General features: G+C 37.7%; 2 protein-coding genes across 2 annotated transcripts in view; one reads left to right on the forward strand and one right to left on the reverse strand.

The window, feature by feature from the left end:
* Positions 1-1,982: 1,982 nt before the first annotated feature.
* On the reverse strand, positions 1,983-8,250 carry LOC134802798 (protein seele). Its single transcript, XM_063775511.1, has 7 exons — positions 7,949-8,250; positions 7,807-7,874; positions 6,654-6,753; positions 6,061-6,215; positions 5,407-5,499; positions 4,093-4,188; positions 1,983-3,444 (listed from the first exon to the last, which is right to left on the reverse strand). The coding sequence occupies exons 1-7, from the start codon at positions 8,034-8,036 to the stop codon at positions 3,286-3,288; spliced, it is 759 nt and encodes a 252-aa protein (XP_063631581.1). The 5' UTR covers positions 8,037-8,250; the 3' UTR covers positions 1,983-3,285.
* A 551-nt stretch (positions 8,251-8,801) lies between these two features.
* Positions 8,802-21,611, forward strand: part of LOC134802855 (paired amphipathic helix protein Sin3b) — a 76,200-nt gene continuing 63,390 nt past the window's right edge. Inside the window, exons 1-2 of the mRNA XM_063775591.1 lie at positions 8,802-8,994; positions 20,349-20,449. Of these exons, the coding sequence (XP_063631661.1) occupies positions 20,378-20,449 (72 nt within the window). The 5' untranslated portion in view covers positions 8,802-8,994; positions 20,349-20,377. The remainder of the gene's footprint in view (positions 8,995-20,348; positions 20,450-21,611) is intronic.

Here is a 21,611-nt window from a genome sequence, read left to right on the forward strand (position 1 = left end):
TAACAAAAAGGAAAGTTGGAAAATGTATTCAAATTTTAGGACACTTTTTTTCTCCTATAAGGATGAAAAGGGCTCGCGATCCCGACTAGAAATAACACAAAAGTGGCAAAAAAGGTCACAATATATAAAAATGCCAAAAAATAAAAGAAACGCTCAAAATAGGTAGCTATTTTGACAAAGAAATACTTGTGTAAAGGAATAAGTTCAACATTTTGACCGCCAAAGTCGGGTACGGACGGACGCGCACGATTACAGTTAAATTTTCCTTTAAACAAAGAAATATTTGCATTTCAATAAAGTTTATAAATAATAGGCGTCGCATTCAAAGGTTTTAAATAGTGTCCGACCGAAACATGTTTTTTTGCCGAAACCGAAACCGAAACCGAATGTTCGGCTTTGGCTCTAGTTTCGGCCGAAACCGAAACCGAAACCGAACCTTTTGTAGATTTGTTAAAATCGTTGAAAAAATGTCATAAAACCGCTTTTACACACATATTATGGGGCTGTCAACACCCAATGTCCTTGAAATTGATGTTACTTAAGTTTTTTAAGAAAATTACTAGAGTTAGACCAAGATAATTCTGCAACGATTTTGATAACACACGCAGTGCAAGTGTTATTTTAACGTCAAAACTTCTATTAAATTATGACGTATAAATAACATTTGCACTAGTTGCACTGCTATCAAAATCATTGTAGAATTTTCTTGGTCTAACTCTATTCATTCACCAGTCAAACTAACATGTAGATATAGGGTCAAGTAAAAAATCAACTATAAACGCGAGCGCAGCGAGCGCGAAATTTTTTGTTGACAAATATCGCAAGGCCGGGTACCGATCTTCAACTGGGCCTAATAGTCCGAAGTTCCCCAGTCAGGCGAACTTTCATGCGAAGTTAAAGCCGTGCTTCAGGCTTCAGGATAAGTAGTTGAGCACAGACTCCAACCAATGTCCATTGTATTAAAACGCGAGACCGCAGGCCGAGCATGGCGCAGCGAGGCTAAATGCTAAGCTGATGTAGATGACATGTGGAACACAAACCAATGGTAAATTGAGGTAAAAAGTGAGGCTAACTAAGGTCGAGCATTCGTATGATGAACTGTACTAGGGACACTTTTAAGAGTTTTTTCTTCGTTTTAATCAATTGTCAGCTGTTCAGCCTCGCAAAATATAAACTATTGAGAAAATCAACTTTGCAGCACTAGTTGAGCGTAGCCTTTAGCCTCGCTTAAAATTTGCCATTAGAGGTATGTAGGAAAATGACTGAATAAGTGAGTGAATAAGAGCAAAAAGACATCGTTCGACTCGGACCGACCTGATACTGGGGGCCCCGACATGCTTAATCCGGCCCTGCTTAAAATCACCATTTAACGGTTCTAATGTCGTGAGTACTCGTGAGGAAGCCGGACTAGTCCCGATAAGGCCTAGTTTACTCTCTGGGTTAGAATATCAGTCTGATGGCAGTCGCTTTCGTAAAAACTAGTGCCTACGCCAATTCTTGGGATTAGTTGTCAATTGGACCCCAGGCTCCCATTCCCATTGCCACGACTCGGCAAAAATTCTGGTATCACGCGAGGAAGATGATGAGTTTTCTTATTATTCTCTTGCCCAGGGCCCAGTAACATGCGACAGTGCTATCTCATTCACTCCGATACAATTAGACAGTGTGCGCGTTATAGGTATTGACAGCCTCTTAAGACTGCGTCGACCGTCCAGTGCAACGTCGACCGGAATTGTATTTTATAATAAACCATTTAATTTCTGTACCTATACATGAATCAGCATATGTAGGTATTCATATTGTTGTCCTACTTATTCCCCAACATGGTCTTTGTCCGAAGTACCATTTCGTAAGTTTCGGCCCGGCCGAAAGGTTCGGCCGGTTTTTGGCCGAAACCGAAACTCCAGCCGAAACATGATTTTTTGGCCGAAACTGGCCGAAACCGAAACCGAAACCGAACCTTCGGTCGGACACTAGTTTTAAAGTGCATAATATTTCAATTGTTTTTGTGACAACTGACTGGCCGTTTATTAAATAAATAACAGTACTACGTACAGAAAAGAAACTTCCTACAAAACCGAAGTTTGACAGTGGTTCAGGGTCGAATCATGCTGTCTCTTTCTAATGTATGGCACTATCTCTTTCGGCTATTTAGAGTTGTCAAAATTCAAGTCATTATCTTATCTGTGGTCGTGCACGCAAAGGGACGTCAAGTTGTGCCAACCCAAATAATTGCTCGGATCAATGCTGAGCCGAACGGAGCCGAGAATGCCCGAAAGAAAGAGTTTCGCACCCCTGGTAATAAGCGGTAAGTATACTCTGTATCTTTATTTAAACGAAAGTAAACAAAATCTACCCTCAAATGGCTCCTTTAGCCAGTTGAGGGTAGATGAAAACATTAGGTACATGATCAAATTATGTAGGTAAAGTCAGGTCGTTCAGTGACTGATCCAGGCGGTTTTGTATTTGGTTGGTTAACTAATAAATGTCATAACTACCCGAAAATGTACAAATTATTTGTTTACTTTTATTTAAAATACCTGAGTATCTTCATTTAAAAGTACCATTTACTTTTTTTCGAAAATCCATCTACTTTTGGGTTATTTAGACTCAGAATCACGAGGAATATCGATTTAAAAAAAAAGTCTCCCAAAAATAATATCAGTTTTGTAACGCATTTTCACATACATTTTGTATGGACCGTTACAAAACTTGACACCCTAAATTTGTATGAAAAATTGGGGACACTTTTTTTTCTTTGTCGCATTCAATAGTACTCCTGATTCTGAGTCTAAATAACCCAAAACATGATGGTTTTTCGAAAAAAAGTAACTGGTACCATTTTTTCTGAAAGCCTACACACATAGACTAGGAATCCTCTAGACAGAGTTTAGAGCAATTTTTTCATGAAACCGATGCTGTCAAAAATACTGGGGTGCGGGGGACGAGGTGAGCGAGTCCCGTGCCGTGATTGGTCCGTTTAAAGACACGGGCGTCACACAAAGACACTTTGACTCGAAAATGGAGTAAAACTACTTGTGGCAGAGGGGGTAGCGCTACTATGCTCAATCTGCGGCGGTAGCACGGTCGCATTTTTATCGCTTGTCACCATGCCTATCACGTTCTAACAAGTATGTAAGTGCGAAAGTGACGGACATAGTGACAGGCGATAAAAATGGAACCATGCTGCGCCCGCTGGATGATGTCTTGTCTGTTCCTCCACATAATTATCAATTGTCATTGTCACTCGTCTCTCTTAACCATGGTATTCCTGTTGGTGACAGTTTACAGCTCATCTTTAACCTCCTCCTCCGGTAAGTCCTCGAGGTCCTCCGGCAGCTCGTCGCCGAGCCCGTCGGGCATCTCGGGCGCTCCGCCCATGCCCATGCCGCCCATGCCCCCCATGCCGCCCATGTTGAAGCCGTACGGGTCCGGGCCGTGGATCTGTAATTACATTTAAACATTAAATATATTTTTAAATTCTAAGCCTTTTTTTTAAGTTTTTGCCCACCAGTTTTTAAAAAAATCGTGACGCTTTTTTTTTAGCAAAATAAATAAATAATTTAAAAAAAGCCTCTTTATTTCCATAATTTTACACGCATGCATCATTCCATATCATAGTCTGGTTTACAATAGGTATTATAATTTGAATTAAAATATTATTGACCATAAGAGCGTTTTCACACTATCCGATCCGATATCGGATGTCGGAAGGAAGTAAAATGTAAGAAATATGTGTTTCTCTGTATTTATTTATACATTAAGCATTATTACTAAAAAATGATAGACAACACAAAAAAGCCGGGCTAAAGGCTTTCGGGATTTCGGGGTTGGTCCCAATAAAAGTTGCTCAGTATAATTCCAAAGCCTCCCTGGCAAAGGGAATGCAGTTATTTTTAAGCCACCCTGTATATAAAAAATTGCATGGTAGTGAGCGAGCAAGGACAAAAGGGAAATCTTAGTTTAATTTCAATAATCCCGTTGTACAATTTAATAATGTGTAAAAATGTGAAAGTTTAAATCAGTCTTATTGCACTTGAACCATAAGGACCCTTATGTGCTGGAAAGACACATTTACGCCAATGGTCCCACCTTGATGTATTCCCTCTCCATCTCCTCGGTCCAGGTGGTATCTTCCTCAGTCGGCAGCATCCAGTCTTCGCAGTATTTTGTGTGCTTGAAGCAGATCTGGAAATTATAATACAAACAATAGTATTTATATCTTTAGATATTTAAATAAAAGTAAACAAAATCTACTCTCAAATGGCTCCTTAAGCCAGTTGAGGGTAGATGAAAACATTACACGATCAAATAATGTAGGTTAATAAAGTCAGGTCGTTCAGTGACAGATCCAGGTGGTTTTGTATTTGGTTGGTTAACCAATAAATGTTATAACTACCCGAAAATGTACAAATTATTTACCTTTATTTAAATACCTAAAGATACAGACTATAGTGGGTAGTGACCCTGCCCTGCCTGTGAAGCCGATGGTCCTGGGTTCGAATCCCGGTAAGGGCATATATTTGTGTGATGAACACAGATATTTGTTCCGGAGTCATGGGTGTTTTCTATGTATTTAAGTATTTATAAATATATAAAAAAAAAAAATATATATATATATATATATAGTATTATATATATTGTTGTCTAAGTACCCACAACACAAGCCTTATTGAGCTTAGTGTGGGACTTAGTCAATTTGTGTAGTACTTAATGTCCTATAATATTTAATAACAATATTTAATTTGTTTTACAAGTGGGCAAAGTTGTTGTTTAACCGCTCGTGCTAATATTGATACAAGCGAAAGATTCCAAACTTGGAACGAAAAATGGAATCTTGAGCGTTGCGAGGGTTTCAAAGCACGAGGGTTAAACAAAATTTGCACCCGGATGAAACACAAAATTTTGCACCACACCAACCCGCAGCAAATATTAAATGTAAAATATCAAACAAAATTAAACCAAATCAAATTCAAATGAATGTTATTAAACATTTATCATCCAAAATCATAATTTAAAAGTCAATTCTACCAGCAAACATAAGAAAACAACTCAAAATTTACATTTGATTACTTTGCCTCACATGTGAAATTACCGATAGCAAAGTGCAACTCTCAAAATGGAATCTTGAGCGTTGCGAGGGTTAAACAAAATTGGCCACCGAATGAAACAGTTTCGCTTAATATTCCCTATTTCACGCCACCAATGTCGTAATGTAAAGCCGGTGTAATAGATACCTCGTTGAGCGCGTCTGGCATGACGTCATCATGGGGCCGATGCTTGTACAGTGCCATATATTAGAAAGGGACAGCATGATTCGACCCTGAACCGCTGTCAAACTTCGGTTTTGTAGGAAGTTGCCTCTCTGTATGGCAGTACTATTATTTATTCTGTGTTAATAGATACCTCGTTAAGCGCGTCTGGCATGACGTCATCATGGGGCCGATGCTTGTACAGCGACGTGATCTCGTCCTCATTCTCTTCGAACATACGCTCGCACTGAAATACAAACAAATCATTTATAAGTACAAAAAATAACGTTTTTGGCACAGCTTTTGTCGCTGACTGTACTTTTACATGCAAACACAATTAGTTTGGGTTGTTTTATCACAGAGTTCCCATGGCCACCTCCTGTCTCCATGATCAGATCAGCTCGATGTCATCATAATATTGCATTGTCATCCGATTTACACGTGTATGTAAAATTGCAGTTCAATCGGGAAGCGGGTTAAATTTAGCTCTTTAGATATTAAAATTACAGTCAGATTGCTGAGTCTGTTACCTAATCAGTGTAATAAACATGCCATTATAGCACAAAAACTGACAGATTGGGCAATTTAACTATCAATTTAATATCTAGGAATTTGAAGCACACTTTTACAGCATTTTGCAGGACTTACTATAGTGTATGCAAGGCTTTAATGTTATATTAGTTATATATTATCCCCATGTAGTATTATTGCTCTTACCGTCACATGGCGACCCAGCCAGGCATAGTACCGTTTTCGCTACGCCAATAGCGACTTTATTGTCAAGTAAATATGGTACAAATCCACTCACATAGTACTCCAAACTCTTGTTCAAGTCATCGTCGGTGACAAACTTGGTCTTGCTGAACTCCGGGTTCATCCCGCCGGCTTCAGTTATCAGAAGCATAATCTCGAGCTTGCCGGTCGCCTTGTAGTACACGCGGACGTAGTCGTCCATCTTCTTGCCTTAAAACACAAGACTTTTCAATTATGTAAACAAATTATTACTTTTTTCATACCACTTTGAAACTGGAGGCGATAACTCAACTCATACAAACTAATTCCCTCGCTGAATGGATTTTATTAAAATATAGTATAGGTGTATAGGGTCTATACATTGCATAGATTGCCACTCTAGGGATAAGTTTTAAGTTATTGAGGTGTATGTGAATAAAGAGTATTATATCTAAGCAATCGGGAGAAAACCTGTGAATTAAGGCCTAATATGCCTTTAAAATCAAATTCTTTAACATTTTAAATGACAACGCTGATTTTAATGTAATTTCTGCACAGTTCCGTTAATTTGTTTTTTTTTTGTGAAACAAACCTATTCTAGAGATAAGGTGCCAACAAACGAAGCCAGGGCTCCTTGAGTGCAAATTTCAATAAACTAGGAGTACTCACAGATGTCATCAATCATCTCGGAGATGTAGACGGTGGATCTGTGGGCTGGCACTTTATCCTGCATTGTGTCTCCGCTGGCATCCATCCTGAAGTTACCCACCTGGAAACCATGGGAGGAATATACTTAAGAGCCAACGGGAGTGGTCATTTTTCCATACAAACGTACTCCTCGTTTTCCTCCGTGGTTTTTGAAGCTAGAGCAATGATTTTTTCAACACAGATTAATATTGTCAATATCTGTGTTGGACCGTTTTGCTTTTTTTGATATTTTTGTTTTTTAAGGCGCTAGAGCCCTTCAAAAATGGCCAAAATGGCCTAATTGACTATGCCGCAATGAGAGGCGTGGCATTCAAAACTGATATCAATTAGCCAAAAAAGCAAAACGGTCCGACACAGATAATTTCATAATCATTTAGATTTCCAAATTTGGTTACGATTGGTTAAGTTTTGGAGGAGGAAACAGAGGAGTACGAAACCTCGATTTTTGAGATTTTTACGCAGGATTTTTCGCCTTGTCCTTATCGCACTACTTACCTAAAATATTTTAACTCAGCTCCTGTTTCGTCTTAACTCGTTTCTATTTATGTAATCTTTATTACACAAAAGAAAACGTCGTACAAAAGACGGACTTAAGTCATTAACTACCAGTCAACCTTAACGCAAAGCAGAGAGAATGTGGAGACATATATTTACTATTTTTTCTGGATTGTACTCATGGTTGCTGTAAGTTGCAAAGTTAAATTTGTTAATTGTTGTTATTTAAAAGAAATTAATAAAAATTACCTTTGTAACTGAAGTTCACAAATTATAATAATTAATTTATATAATATGATTATTTTGTCCATTTATTCTGTGAGAAAATATTATAGAATTTGATTCTATGTTAGTCTATAAACAAAAGAGAATTTTATAGTTGTTCGACTAGTGAAGTTATGGTACGGAACTGTACATTAAAAATCCACAAACGTTTATAATAGACTGATAAGAAATTTCCAACATGTAATGGATAAAACCGAGATCAGTAAAAGCTCAGACTTTTAAATATCTATCTAACCAAGTTATAAAAACAAACTTCATCATGATCAAGTTACTATGCACACTAAGATGTTTAATTTGAAAATTTTGAAAGTATTAATCAAAACTATTTACTTACATCAACTTTTTTCCACTTATCAACATTTTTAATCGCCTTATCCAGTTCCTCGAAGGTCGTCCGGCATACTGGAATGGGTTTTACATGAGATTAAGATTAGAAATAATTAAAATTACATAAAAATCATAAATGAAATACGCACCCAAACACTTCAAGTTTTTTGGGTCTATTCTTGCTGATACTACAGCAATGAACACTGCTAAAACTATTAATTGGCAACTTAATTTCATTTTAGTAATTAATGAGCAGGTAAGTGTTAGGTAAAACGTTTAATTTCAGTGAAAAACCGATATAAATGCACTAAAATCGTTCAGACGTGGTAAGGAAGTTTATCTTCTCAAGTCAAATACACGAACCTTTCTCCTATTGGTGGCTAACGACGGTAAATATTTTTTTCATAAAGTGAGACTCATGATTGGATGTCAAATTTAGATCATAACCCTAATAAATTACACGGACCACTTGGTAACTATAAAATGAGTCAATTTAATCTACTTTTTTATTTAGTTTGGTTCAAATGTTATCATGCGTTCATGTTAAATACCACGCATCTTTAAATTTGTAATGATATAAAAAAATAAGTATCAATTCTTTAAAAATGCGAATAAAATTATATGGCATACGTATTTAAAACAAATACGATTATAATAATAGGAAACCCCTTCGATGACTAATAAATAAACAATGACACTTAATAAGTATACACGAACACACCTTTCACCAACATAAAAAAAATGTCAATACAGTTTGTCATATTTTACAGCCATGATTAGGAAGTGTAATCCAAATGCCATTCTATTTAACGTTAATCTATACCAACTCAGCCTGCACTTAAAGTATAGCGTGATAAAAATAATAGCAGAATTATAAAAATATGCTACTTGTTCAAAATAGTTAAAATAATATTGTTAAATTAATAAGATTTAGCCCGCTCTCTGCCTCCCCGGTTGCCCGTTCTCCGTTTTCCGCCCGCCGCTCCCCTCCTGCCAACCGACCCAAACTAAACCCACAGTTCGCGTTCTGTCTTAATGCGGGAAGGACGTATGCTATATGGAATGTATAATTTTTTTGTGCATATCAAATTGTTTAAAATCCTTAAAATACCTTAAGTTTCTTGATTATATTGACGAGAAGTGACTTTGCCGTGAGAATTGTGAAGAAAGAAGATTGTTTCGTGTAAAAATACAGGTAAGTGACTGGTTGTCAGATTGCGTCTTTTACTATTTTCAGCTTATTATGCTCTCTAGTAGTGTACATAATTGCTTTATTTCAATACAAATGATTATATTTCACTTAAGAACCAATTTTAAATACCATATTGACCAAGCATTTATCATCTACATACCATACGTTACACCTAACTGTGCGTATATAAATCGTGTAAAAGATCAAATCAGCATAAATATCTTAATTAGGTTCAAAACTGTTGAGAGTGTGTTCATAATCTAAATTTCATAATGATAGCCCGCGCGCTCTCTACTAGACGACTTGGCAACGCGCGGTCCAGTTAAAATCAGTTGTTCAAAACTTAATTTTATAAACAAAAAAATGTTATTATCGTCAGACCGGCATTTCCCTTTGTTTTCCGTGTGAAAACGGCCCTTTGTCCCTCAATAGGGAGCGCTGGCGCGCTACGGTAGAGGATTTTCGACTCTAGAAAAGTGCCATAATACATTGATGATATACATTCATCGGTCGGCCGCGCTTCGCCGTCCGCTCGCGTCGTTTGCCTGCGTCTCTGTGTTCGTGCATATCTACGTGGAGGACGTCAGTGTGGTCGTGCGGTAGTTTGTTTATAGTCTTCGCCGATGCATACTAGCCCGTGTTACTATCGGCGCAAGGTCTACAATCGAATGTGGGTCGGCGTCCTCGTCGTTGTTTGTCTATCGATCTCTGCGGTGGCCAATGGCACATGTTGGCGCGGTCCTGCGCGGCCGTGCCTCGCCCCGCAAGCGCTCCGGTGAAAGCCGGGCGAGCGCCCGATACACACACTTGCGTACTTAGTTACTTACATCTTCATACACACTATCTTATCATAATCAGTTGCGTCGCTTCCCCTCCCCTCTTCACCCCTTTGTTCGCCCGCAGCCGACTAGATTTTAATTCTATTTCCAATAAGGCGTTCCAATAAGACGCAAAGTAGTTATACATTTTATTTTTAAAGCCGCAATTTTATAATACAGCTCTAGTCATGAATGTTTTTCCGAGCGCTGCCTGTTTGCCGATCTCCGCGGCAAGGCGGGGGGAGGGAGCCAGAAATAGATGTGTGGATTGGAAACGGGCGACGTGGCAACGTCGCGCGCCCATTCTCGCTCAGTGTCGGTTCAAAATGGCGGCTGTGCGTGATCGATACCGTGGAATTTGCGTTAAAATGTACGAATCTGTGATTTATCTGGTTGTGGGTCGGCTCGAGCGTTGCCCTGGGATGACGGGGCGAGCGCTCCAAACCTGGCCTCGACTCCCGACTCGCACAAAGTACGTATCCTCAACCATATTGCGCCGACACTTTGTGCTACATAGGTAGCTATGGATATGCCTTGCATAGTCCGGGGGCTGCAATAACGATCGGTATACACCTATCAACACATATCCATATCTGCCTCTATTCGATATCCTGAAACGCCTGTAAATGTCATATGGATATGAAATCTGGAATGCATTGACCACGTAGGTACTTTTTTTTCAGAGCTACGATTACGTAATCGAAAATAGGCATAGTTTTCCTGGCATACGCAGTTTTTGTTAAATGTTAGCTATAGTTTATCTCCGGGACTGACAATCTATCTGTTAAAACATCGAACCGTATCATTCGCGAGTTGCATCTGATAAATTAAAACAAAATGGCGGCTCTAGTAAATGTAAAATTAAGACGCAGTTGCGCACAGAATGTTGGCAACGTCGCGCCCTCTTGGTAATTGTGAGCAGTCACTTGTTCGATAAGAAATTTCAAGGCTATATATAAGTTCAGTATCATCCGCTTGTAACAATGGATAAATTTAACATGGCCGATAAATTATGTTGTATTGCGAATTGCGATTGTAATCGTATTCATAATGAGATTCCAATATCGGATGAACGAGTCTTGATTGAGGCTAATGCCTCTGCGTCCCGAGATAAGTAGGTATTCTGTGTTTGTGTGCGTTCGATTATCACGGCTACACAGACATAACAATATTGTCCTAGTCCGTTGTAACATATATGTAGATACTTGTATATACTCAAGCTGTACAATAACAGGGTTTACGTCACTTCTGTACGTGCTTGGCTTCTAGTTTGTATATTAAATATTCATGGCGTTTAGTGTTGAGTTCAGAACATCGTTTGTTATGATACTTATGGTCAGCTAATCTATAGGTCCGATATTTGTAAAAAGTAGTCGATCGTGTTGTTTCAAAGCTTTTTTGTTTGTGTCTTACTTTGTTCAAGGACTGCCTTTTTTGGTTGTCTTTTTTTACCTCTCGCCTCGGACTTCTAATACGTTTATGGTTTTAAGAACCTCGTCTATTATTAGAGGTTAACCGACTTTCTCTAAAGACATCGGGTGTTTGGTTGCGATGTGCTTTTCTGAGCGCGAATTTGGTTGGTATAAAAAATGTTTCGCATAAGGTCGTTTCCTTTCACTGTAATTTTTGTAATTAAACTTTGCAATATTTTCCATGTCACGCAAAATTCAATTTAATCAGGTTATGACTTATGTTCCTTGCTGCAAGACACTTTTTAGGGTTCTGTAGCCAAAGGCAAAAAACGGAACCCTTATGGATTCGTCATGTCTGTTTCTCTGTCTGTCCGTCCGTATGTCACAGCCACTTTTTTCCGAAACTATAAGAACTATACTGTTGAAACTTAGTAAGTAGATGTATTCTGCAGTGTTGCCAGGCCTCTGGAGTCATAAGTTACGTTTCGTTTCCCTAAAAGTCACGTTTTTGCTGCTCAAGTCACATTTTTATATTATTGTAGGTAAATCGATTTAATTAGAAGAAATTCAGAAAATAACACATTTCACAAAAAATCTACTAACCTTATATATGATTTTCAGGGTTCCGTTCCTCAAAAGGAAAAAACGGAACCCTTATAGGATCACTCGTGCGTCTGTCTGTCTGTCTGTCCGTCTGTCACAGCCTATTTTGACGGAAACTTTTGGACCAATTAAGCTGAAATTTGGTACACACATGTAACGTAAACAAATGAATTTTAAGCATGGGGGCTACTTTTGGGGGTCAATGAGAAAGGGGCTGTCCATAAATTACGTCATCGATTTTTGACGATTTTTGACCCCCCCCCCCCCTATAATCATCCAAAAATCATGTTCAAATGACCCCTTTTCCTCCTACTTCATGCTACCGTCATCCGATGTCCAGACCCCCCCCCCCCCTAATTTGAAATGACGTAATTTATGAATAGCCCCAAAGATAAAAAATAAAGTTTTTCAATAACCCAAGCAAATTAGAAAATTCGTGTAGTTTTGCAAATTGGTACAGGTATACCTTGTGGTGTCCAGATAAACATACTAAAAGCCCTCGAGGGTAGGGGGTGTGCTGAGGGTGCAGGGGGGTTGAAGATAACTTTTTTCATATTTTTGCTCATATCTCGAATATCTGTACAAACAGCATTATAATTACTTCGGACAAAAGTTTTATCATAAAATTTCCTACAAATTTGGTTATGTTTATTTTTACTCTACGATCAATACTTTAGGAGCCTACAGGCTGTTAAAGTTAAATAAGAGATAAAAAATAGACGATTTAAGAAAACGTCGTTTTTTCGTAATTGTTCATCATAAATAAAAAAAAATAGTTATGAGTAAGCAAGCTAAGCGACGTGCTGATAAAATATAAAAAAAAACGGGCACGAGCATGTCGGGCCATGCTCAGTGTAGGGTTCCGTAGTTACCCGTCTGTCAAAATAGACTATTTGCAAAAACTCAAAAACAGCTATACCGATTAGGTTCGCTATATTTTTCCTTGAACGTGGACGCATTCATTGGAAACATACGGTCTTAGAGTTAGCCGAAGTAAAACCGAGTATTTAAAGTGCCCATTTCGCGGGCAAACAACATCTGAACTTAAGAGGGGCCCAGGCCGCCGCCCGGTGACCTGGTGGTCAAACGTAGAAAAAGACCTCAAACGATCCCAGATGTCAAAAGAGACAACCCAAAACAGAGTAGCTTGGCGCAGAAGAGTGAGGAGGCCCGACCCCAAATAAAGGGAACAGGGAAAGAAGAAGACGAAGATAATATTTTTCCTTGAAAGTCTTTACTAAGCTATTTTTATGATTTTTTTCATATTTTTTGAACCCGTGGTTCAAAAGTTAGGGGAACTAAAGGGGAAAAACTACTTTTTTTTTTCTTTCAGATCGATTATTTCCGAAAATATTAAGTTGATCAAAAAATGGTTTGTGAAGACTCGTATTCGTTTTAAAAGACCTATCTAACGACACCCCACATTATAGGGTGGCAGCGAAAAAAAAATCATCCCCACCTTAATGTAGGGCAGCCCCCATAAAAAAATATTTTCTCTAATACACAAAATAGTTCTTTACATATAGATGACAGGAAAACCTATTATAAATGTGAAGTCAAGCGCGAGTCGGACTTAATGTACGGAACCCTTGGAACGTGAGCCCGACTCGCACTTGGCCGGTTTTCTTTTTGAAAGCACTCATTTAACACATTTATATAATTTAACACAAAAATAATCAATTCTACCAGCAAACATAAGAAAACAACTCAAAATTTGCATTTGATTACACATGTGGATAAAATGTAACTTTCTTATCAGTTTTTGAAGAATCAAGAGAGCCTTTACCAGCTGGTGTGGTGAAAATGATACAGCCGATTGCAGATTTTTTTTGCAGTAACAGACAAAGAAAAATTGAATTGAACCTACGGTCAACGATATATTCCAAATATTTACGTTGCTAGGAAATCTTAATAAAAAACAATTATTAATCAAAGTTTACTTACCTATCTATCGAATCGTAAACGAATTCTGTTAACTTCATAGGTAAATAAATAAAAGCGCGAAGCCTGAAATCGCCGGACCCAGTCACAGTCAGTCAGTGCGAAAGAAAAGTTTTAAAAGTTTACACTGTTTACATTGTTCACCGCTCGCGCGACTGCAAGACCGTGCAAGTGCAAGCAACGGTTCATTTAATGGCGTCTGTACTCAACTTGCGGTTATTCATTAAACTTAATCAAAAGAAAATAAAAAAGTATATGCGTAAATAATTTACCCCCGGGTAAAAATAACACAGTAATGTTTTTTGAGCGCTCAAAAATCTCAAAATAACTGATGCAGTGCAATGAGTCGTATAGATACAGAGTAAAAGAAATGAATCAATACACTAAAAAAAATAACTACTACTATCAAACTAAATGACACCGTCATGTCAAGGTAACAAGTCTCATTTTGCCACGACTATTATAATAAACATGATGGTGGATGTAAAGTCAAGGTGTCAGTGCAAGTGTCAACGTGGGTGCGTTCACCGCGTTCCTAAATAATAACTAATAAAATAATTGCAGAACTAAACTTGTCCAAAATTCGACTAGCTTCAAAAGTCACAAAAATTGCCTCAAGATCGTAAGTCACGCACATGTCACACGAGAAGGCAAAAAGTCACGAAAAATGTGACTTTTGTGACCATCTGGCAACACTGGTATTCTGTGAACCGCATTAAGATTTTCACACAAAAATAGAAAAAAAACAATAAATTTTGGGGGTTCCCCATACTTAGAACTGAAACTCAAAATTTTTTTTTTCATCAAACCCATACGTGTGGTGTATCTATGGATAGGTCTTCAAAAATGATATTGAGGTTTCTAATATCATTTTTTTCTAAGACACTTCCAAAGTGGTAAAATGTGCCCCCCCCCCCCCCCCCCTGTATCTTCTAAAATAAGAGAATGATAAAACTAAAAAAAATATATGATGTACATTACCATGCAAACTTCCACCGAAAATTGGTTTGAACGAGATCTAGTAAGTAGTATTTTTTTTAATACGTCATAAATCGTAAACCGCAATTTTATCATGTTACTTGCTGCTACGGAACCCTTCATGAGCGAGTCCGAGTCGCACTTGGCCGCTTTTTTATATCTGACACAAATTGAAAACTGATTCAAGTTTTCTAACCCAAGCTAAAAAAAAGATCTATTCATTCTGCAATCTGCATTGATGACAAGCGATGTCAAGAACACTGCTGATAAATATTGATTGATACGTTAAATCTATGTTGGGTTGAATCTCCTGATTTAGATAAAAATACAATAAAAGTTAGCGTAATAGTACAAGAATCAAGCTACTCCAAAACTAAATCAAGCTAATCCAAAACTAAAACTAAATAACCATTTTATTTGTAGATTTAACCAACCAAGAGTAACAAAGAGTACTTTGCAATGTAATGTTTGATAGATGATTGTATCCAAGTAATAACAAATTAAAAACAAGTAGTCAGGTCATTCCACCAAATCGGGACTCGTGGAAATCAAGGGGAGATGTCTTTGCCCAGCAGTGGGATGCTCAAATAGGGTACAAAAGCCAGGTCATTCAATAATTTTAATTAGGTTCTTTATGTTCGGGATCTATAAGTGCAGCTTAAAATTAACTGGTGATTTTGGCTATAACAATTTAAATAATCTTTAGCAGAATTAACCGACCTCACAAAACAGTTTAAAATGTCTTAGATGATAGATAAATCATATTTGCTTGCTATTTGTAATAGTGCATACCTACTCTGACAATTACAATTAACCCAATGATTTGTCATTGAAGAGTTCTATGTCTAGGTCTTCATCAGTAGTTCAATTTCTTAATTTCACCAAATAGTTCCGTTTAAATGAAAATGCTTGATTTGTATATATAAAACAAAAACTATCAGTAGATTGGATTTCCCTCAGTTCCTCAAGGAATCCATCCATCATCACAACTGGATTTTGACAAAAATGATGTTTAAAAACCGTACTTGCTTAACAAACTTAACGAAGAAGACAAATCGTCAAACGTAAAATACGTGTCGGCGAAGAATTCGGTTCGTTTGATCTTAACAGCCCCACTTCTCCAGGGGGCATTATTAAAAAAAAAGATAATGTCTATAATATTATAGGATTAAATAAAATAATTTTCCAAATCAAATATGTAGGTTCAAACACGACGGAGTCCTAAGGGAACAGAAGGAATAAAAGAGATCATACAAAAAAACTATTTGATTAGCTAATTGCAATACTGAAGTCTGGTCTGTTCTTACCATATAAATCCGGACAAAATTTTGCCTGCCATGTTTATACATATTTACTAGGTTTTACAATTTACAGTAAATACTCAATATTGAATTATTTATAAGCCACATCTCACCTAGAATCACACCTATATTTATTATATCTGCTAATTAGTTAGTTTAGCATTTGCTTTGTTTAGCTATAATTTACTAATCACCATCAAATGAGCTGCTATATTTACTATCCTTATTACATGCACCTGTGTTAGAACTAAATGTATTTGTATTGTATTAACAAACATTTGCACAGTAGCTAGTCAACTAAATAAAGTATTGAAGGTAAACCTGGTTCATTTATTTAGACGACCCTTGCCCTTTATCGATAGAATAGAATGCGCCGTATCTCACGTCACCTGGCACTGGCAGTGAGGCAGATAGTATTATCCAGTTTCGAATATAATAGTAACATAAATTAACCTGTATATTGATCATTAACCAACATCGCAGATGCGTGTCTGTTAATTGCGATGTTGCAGTTATTAACCTTTCGATTTTCCTAGAGTATTTTGCTCTTCAGCTATCTGATTCTATTATCTTATTATTCCCCTTGCGCCAGCTATCTGTTGTCAAGGCAACCCAACCCTCTGAAATAAACAACATTCCCCGACCATCTCCATAAAAGTCTTAATGGGTGATTCACTCTGAGCATGAAAATGGAAAGATTTTGGCGGGAAAAGACGCTGCGCCCGCCCGTGCTCTCGATTGCAACTGTTGTATAATTTTAGAGAAAGGAGATTTGTTTTGGTCCAACACCTTCGTGGAGGTTCTTCGGTCGTGGCATTTCATATCGCGGCACGTCCGTTTCGCTCGCTATTATTCGGAGGCGTCGTTGCCGCTCCGCGTTGGGAGCTCCGGGCTCGATTATTCGGTCAGGTCCGAGGTGGAGGCGCTGCGTGCAGTCAGTCGGCCGCGCAGCTTGGTGCGCGACGTTCGTCAGCGGAGCCCTCCGCTCGCGTCCCTCCTGTCCCGGGCCGGCGTTGCCGCGAGTGCGAGAGAGACAGCAGACTGTTGACAGAGCGAGAGACGCGAGACAGAGACGGCGCTATGGCAGTGTCGCAACCTCGCCCACCTGACCGTGTTGACGCCGCGCTCGAAAAAGTTGCGCCGTTGCGCTATTTGGAGGCGCACGAATATGCTCGCGAGCGTATCGTGACGCGTTATTATCGGCACCACTTGCCTTACAACAGTTTTTTAAGTTACAAAAGGGTATTTCGACAGAAGATTGAAGAATTGACGTAATCTCGCTCGGGATTGATCGGTATGTATTATTTTTGAGTGGTTTAGGACATCGTTTAGTGCCGCGTTCCCTTATCTCCATATATCCAGATAAATAGTCGCTTACATCTTATTGCCTCACTGAGTGTGCTCTTTAAATAGGCATAGGTTGGCTTTAATGCCCTCTGAATAAAATTCGCATTGATGTTCAGTCGCGCTATGTAATTGTTGGTATTTAGTCGCCATTTTCTACGTCGGTGACGAATACTGCCGCTCCGTCCCCGTTTTCACCGGCCCAATGCAAACCGGACTTTACTGCTTTAATCTGAAAGATGATTATCCTTATACAACATCAACTTATTCTTTAAAATGAGATCCGCTCGCTATGATTCACAGTGGAATAATAATAATGTTTTCGTTACGTTCCTAAAGAATAAGTCAAGACTTCCGGTTAAACCGAATTCCAAAATACAATTTGAATTAAGGCGGGAGTGGTCAACTTAATTTCCCTTTTCTTGCAAAACAATAATTCAATTCGTATTGAAAGTTATCTATCACGTAGCTAATAAATAGCTAGCTTTGCTGCACTTACTCCGTGATTATCGATTTGTGTACGTTTTACGCTATAAATAAGTACGAGTTTGTAACGCTCATCGATGTACCTACGGACCGGTTTCTGAACGAAACTTGTGTGGGTGCCACGACCGGAGCAAGTACTTTGAATTGAAATTCCAAATCCAAATTCAAAACTGCTTGGGTAAAAGTTGTTCATCTTTGTCGGAATCCATTTCAGCACAATAGTTGTGTAATACGTTTATTTTATATTAACGTTAGTTCTGTGATGTGAAAAGCTTTGTCTATATTTGGAGTACGCTACGCATCTTGTCATTACGTGAGTAAACGGCATGTCTTTAATTAAAATACGCGATCTTCGTCCTTCATAGTCCCAACATGGTACATTGGAGTAATCTAACCTTATAGGGAAAAGTTGCGTAATGATTTACTCACAAAACTAAGTTTTGAAATCGTTTTGATTGTAATTTGGTAAAAAACGGGTCATGGCCTTGTATAAGTCACCTTGAGGATAACTGACATGTTTTTTCCCGTATATATCTCCACGTGCTAAACCACGCGGTAAGAGAACAAATAATATATTGTATTTTCAGAAATGACCACGATACTTAATCCATATGACAAACATAAGACATAACCTATGACATTTGAATTAGCATATGTCGCAATAAGGCTTCAATCTTCAACTAAAAATGACATGAAGTCCTAAAACAAAGTAAAACATGATGTCTAAATCTGACACATTTAAGTTTCATAGGTAGCGATTTAGTTGTATTTTACCATAATTCCATAGTTTTCACTTTTTGACAGCCCACATGTTAATCACATGTCAACTTATCATTATCTTATCTAACTATACCGCCATTGACAAAATGAGACTTGTACAGACTTTGATCTTATTTTTGCCATTTGTATTGTAAGTCTAAAAGCTTAGTATTTTTTATAGTTTCTTCATTTGACTAGATTTGACTGTTAAAATCATTGGAACATGCAACTGCATATAACCCTGTCAAATCAATAGGTACTTAGGTATAATAAATTTCAAGAAAAGTATTAAAGTACCTAGTACCTATATATCTAACTAGTGCATTTATAAAGAAATCATTGCAGAGGTATACAATTTATAACCTTAACTTTATTTCTATTATCTAAATCTACACACTCATCTAGTTACATAACAGAAACAAGTTGAAAGTTATGTTGCATAACTTCTAACTTGATATAAACTATGTAAAGTCATGTAAGGGCAAATTTAATACAATACAAATACTTATATCACACTTGAATAAAACTTATAGTCAAAAAAAAAAAATCAGTATTATTAAATGTAATTTCAGGTTGATGATTTCTTGTGAAATCCTGTAAAATTCTTCTTTCTTGTCGTAACCTCATGGCTGAGGGACGTGACAAATGTGGACACTTTTCACCAGTGCTCTCCAAGCCGCTGTCTTGTGCCCAGTGCATGCTAGCCAGCAATGTGGCGTTTGTCTCTGACGTTATTCAGTCCGCCCAACGCGTGGCCAGGCTAGTAAGCTTTTCCAGGCCTGTAAAATTACATCAGACTAACAAGAATTATCTCATAGTCCCCAATTTCCCGTTGCTTACCTGCGATAGGTATGACAGCTGCGTACAAGGGGTATATCATAGTTAACATTGGAAGCGTCCAACTCTACCATAGGTTATGGCGTGCCGATAATGCTAAAACATATAAAATAAATCTATAAATTATATTGAATACATAATATTGATATTATGAAGGGAAATTTCATAGTAAAATCAACAATGACATTAAATAGGTTGAGAAAAAGATATTATATATCACAAATTCTTTTCCTTCAGTTCAGTGTGTCATACTTACTTCATTGAACTTACACATCTGTTTATTTATTTATTTTAAACTTTAGTTATTTATTTTAGTGAAATAAAATAAAGAAACAAGATTTAAGAGCATTTTCGTTTTAGGTTATAGTTTAAAGCGCTACTTAAGTTGTTTTTAAGTCATGTTGGTCACTTTCTTGACTAAATGTATGGGGTGTGATATTTTGTCAGTTTTGTGACGATTGCTAACCGACCGTTAGTGATACACAGTTAAGTGAAAACAACCTTAAACCAATTAAAAGCCATTATTAAACCTCTACGAACCTCTGTACCTCTGGAGTGACGAAGCCCAAAAAAACCTGTCCGCCCTCGGAATACCCAACTGGCGTGAAGTGGCGCAGAATAGGGCAGAGTGGTGCTCTCTTGTGTCGAATGCCAAGATCCTCTTTGGGTCACTGAGCCAGTGATGTATGTATGTATGTGTGTACATATTAAATATTAAATTTTGATCTGTCAAAATAAAGATTCAAATTAGAATGGAACAGAAGACCTTTTTATAGGCCTCTGGGCTTTGTAAATGCCTTTATTTGGGTACGTCAGATGTCCCCTTGTTTCCATAACTAAAAGTATATAGTTTGTAACGCAATACTGTAACGTTCCAGGTGATCGTGTGATGGCTCTCTGATCCACCATGATGAAGCGAACAGGCGTCCCCCGGCTGGCCCCGGATGAGCCTGCCCCGCTGCCTCAGTCACCTGCCCAGGTATGCTTTTCATCTAGATCTAGGACCCGTTTATCAAAAGCTTGAACTTGTAATACAAGTGGAAGTCCATTTCTAACGAAAGCTGTCAAAAAGTGACATCCGCCTGTTTTGGTTCAAGTTTTTTATAAATGGGACTTTAGAATTAACCCTTTGACCGCTTTGACGTCAACTGACGCGCGCGGCTTCAGTCCAATATCAACCTTAGTGCATTCCCACAAGGTTCATAATGACGTGACGTTTAAAGGGTTAAGGTTTCTTAAGTGTAAGAAAGCTGCTAGAATGTATTTAGTTCTAACAGTCAAAAGCAGATGGCGCGTTCTAGTCTATGGTTGGAAAAGTACCTAATTTCACAAATAACGTTTAAAAACAACATTTACCTATATAAAAAGTTAACTTTAACAATTGTATTTTTATTTATTACCAAACGTCGGACTATAGGGGACAGTTTGAGGGCAAGGTAAGGTTTACAAAAAAATCTTAACTTACGAGTATTATAATGTACCTAGTATTCAAAATTTAAAGGATATAAAAAAAATTAACACCTAACTAACGTACAGCCTTAGAGCCGTGTTCATAGAACTTGACATGCCCAGTTAACTCATTTGTTTTTCACGCCACTGTTCGGAAATGTGGCAATAGATGGTCTAAAACCAAGCTGGAAAGTAGGCAATAGCTGTAGCACCTGAACCACCACTACTACAATGTTTCATTGTTATCATCATCTGTCATTGGTGACGGATAGCTACAGCAATGAGTATCATTTAAAACATAAAAATCTATAAAAGGTCTTTTTGGCGCAACTTTTTCCTTCAAAAATAAAATTAGGTTATTTACAGGACCAATTTTTTGTTTAAAAAAAAAGAAATGTCAAAACCATTCATTCATTCAGTTCATTCGGTTCACGCATAAGGCGTTTTTTACTTTTGTAGCTGTTTGTGTTTTTTTTAGCAAAAACGCTTTTAAGTTTAGAGTCGGTTTGAAGCAAACAACAGAAAAACGCCTCTTAAAAGTGTTAAAAAAAGTAAAAAAGGCGGGATCGGAAAATACTCACTGAATTGGATAGTGTAAATTGTGTTTGACTAAAAAATACAAGAAACAGTAGATACGTGTTTCTCACTCGCTCACTATAAAAATGAGTTCTTCTAGTGAAGAAAATTATATT

This window comes from Cydia splendana, chromosome 25, assembly GCF_910591565.1.
Source record: "Cydia splendana chromosome 25, ilCydSple1.2, whole genome shotgun sequence".
Lineage (NCBI taxonomy): Eukaryota > Metazoa > Arthropoda > Insecta > Lepidoptera > Tortricidae > Cydia > Cydia splendana.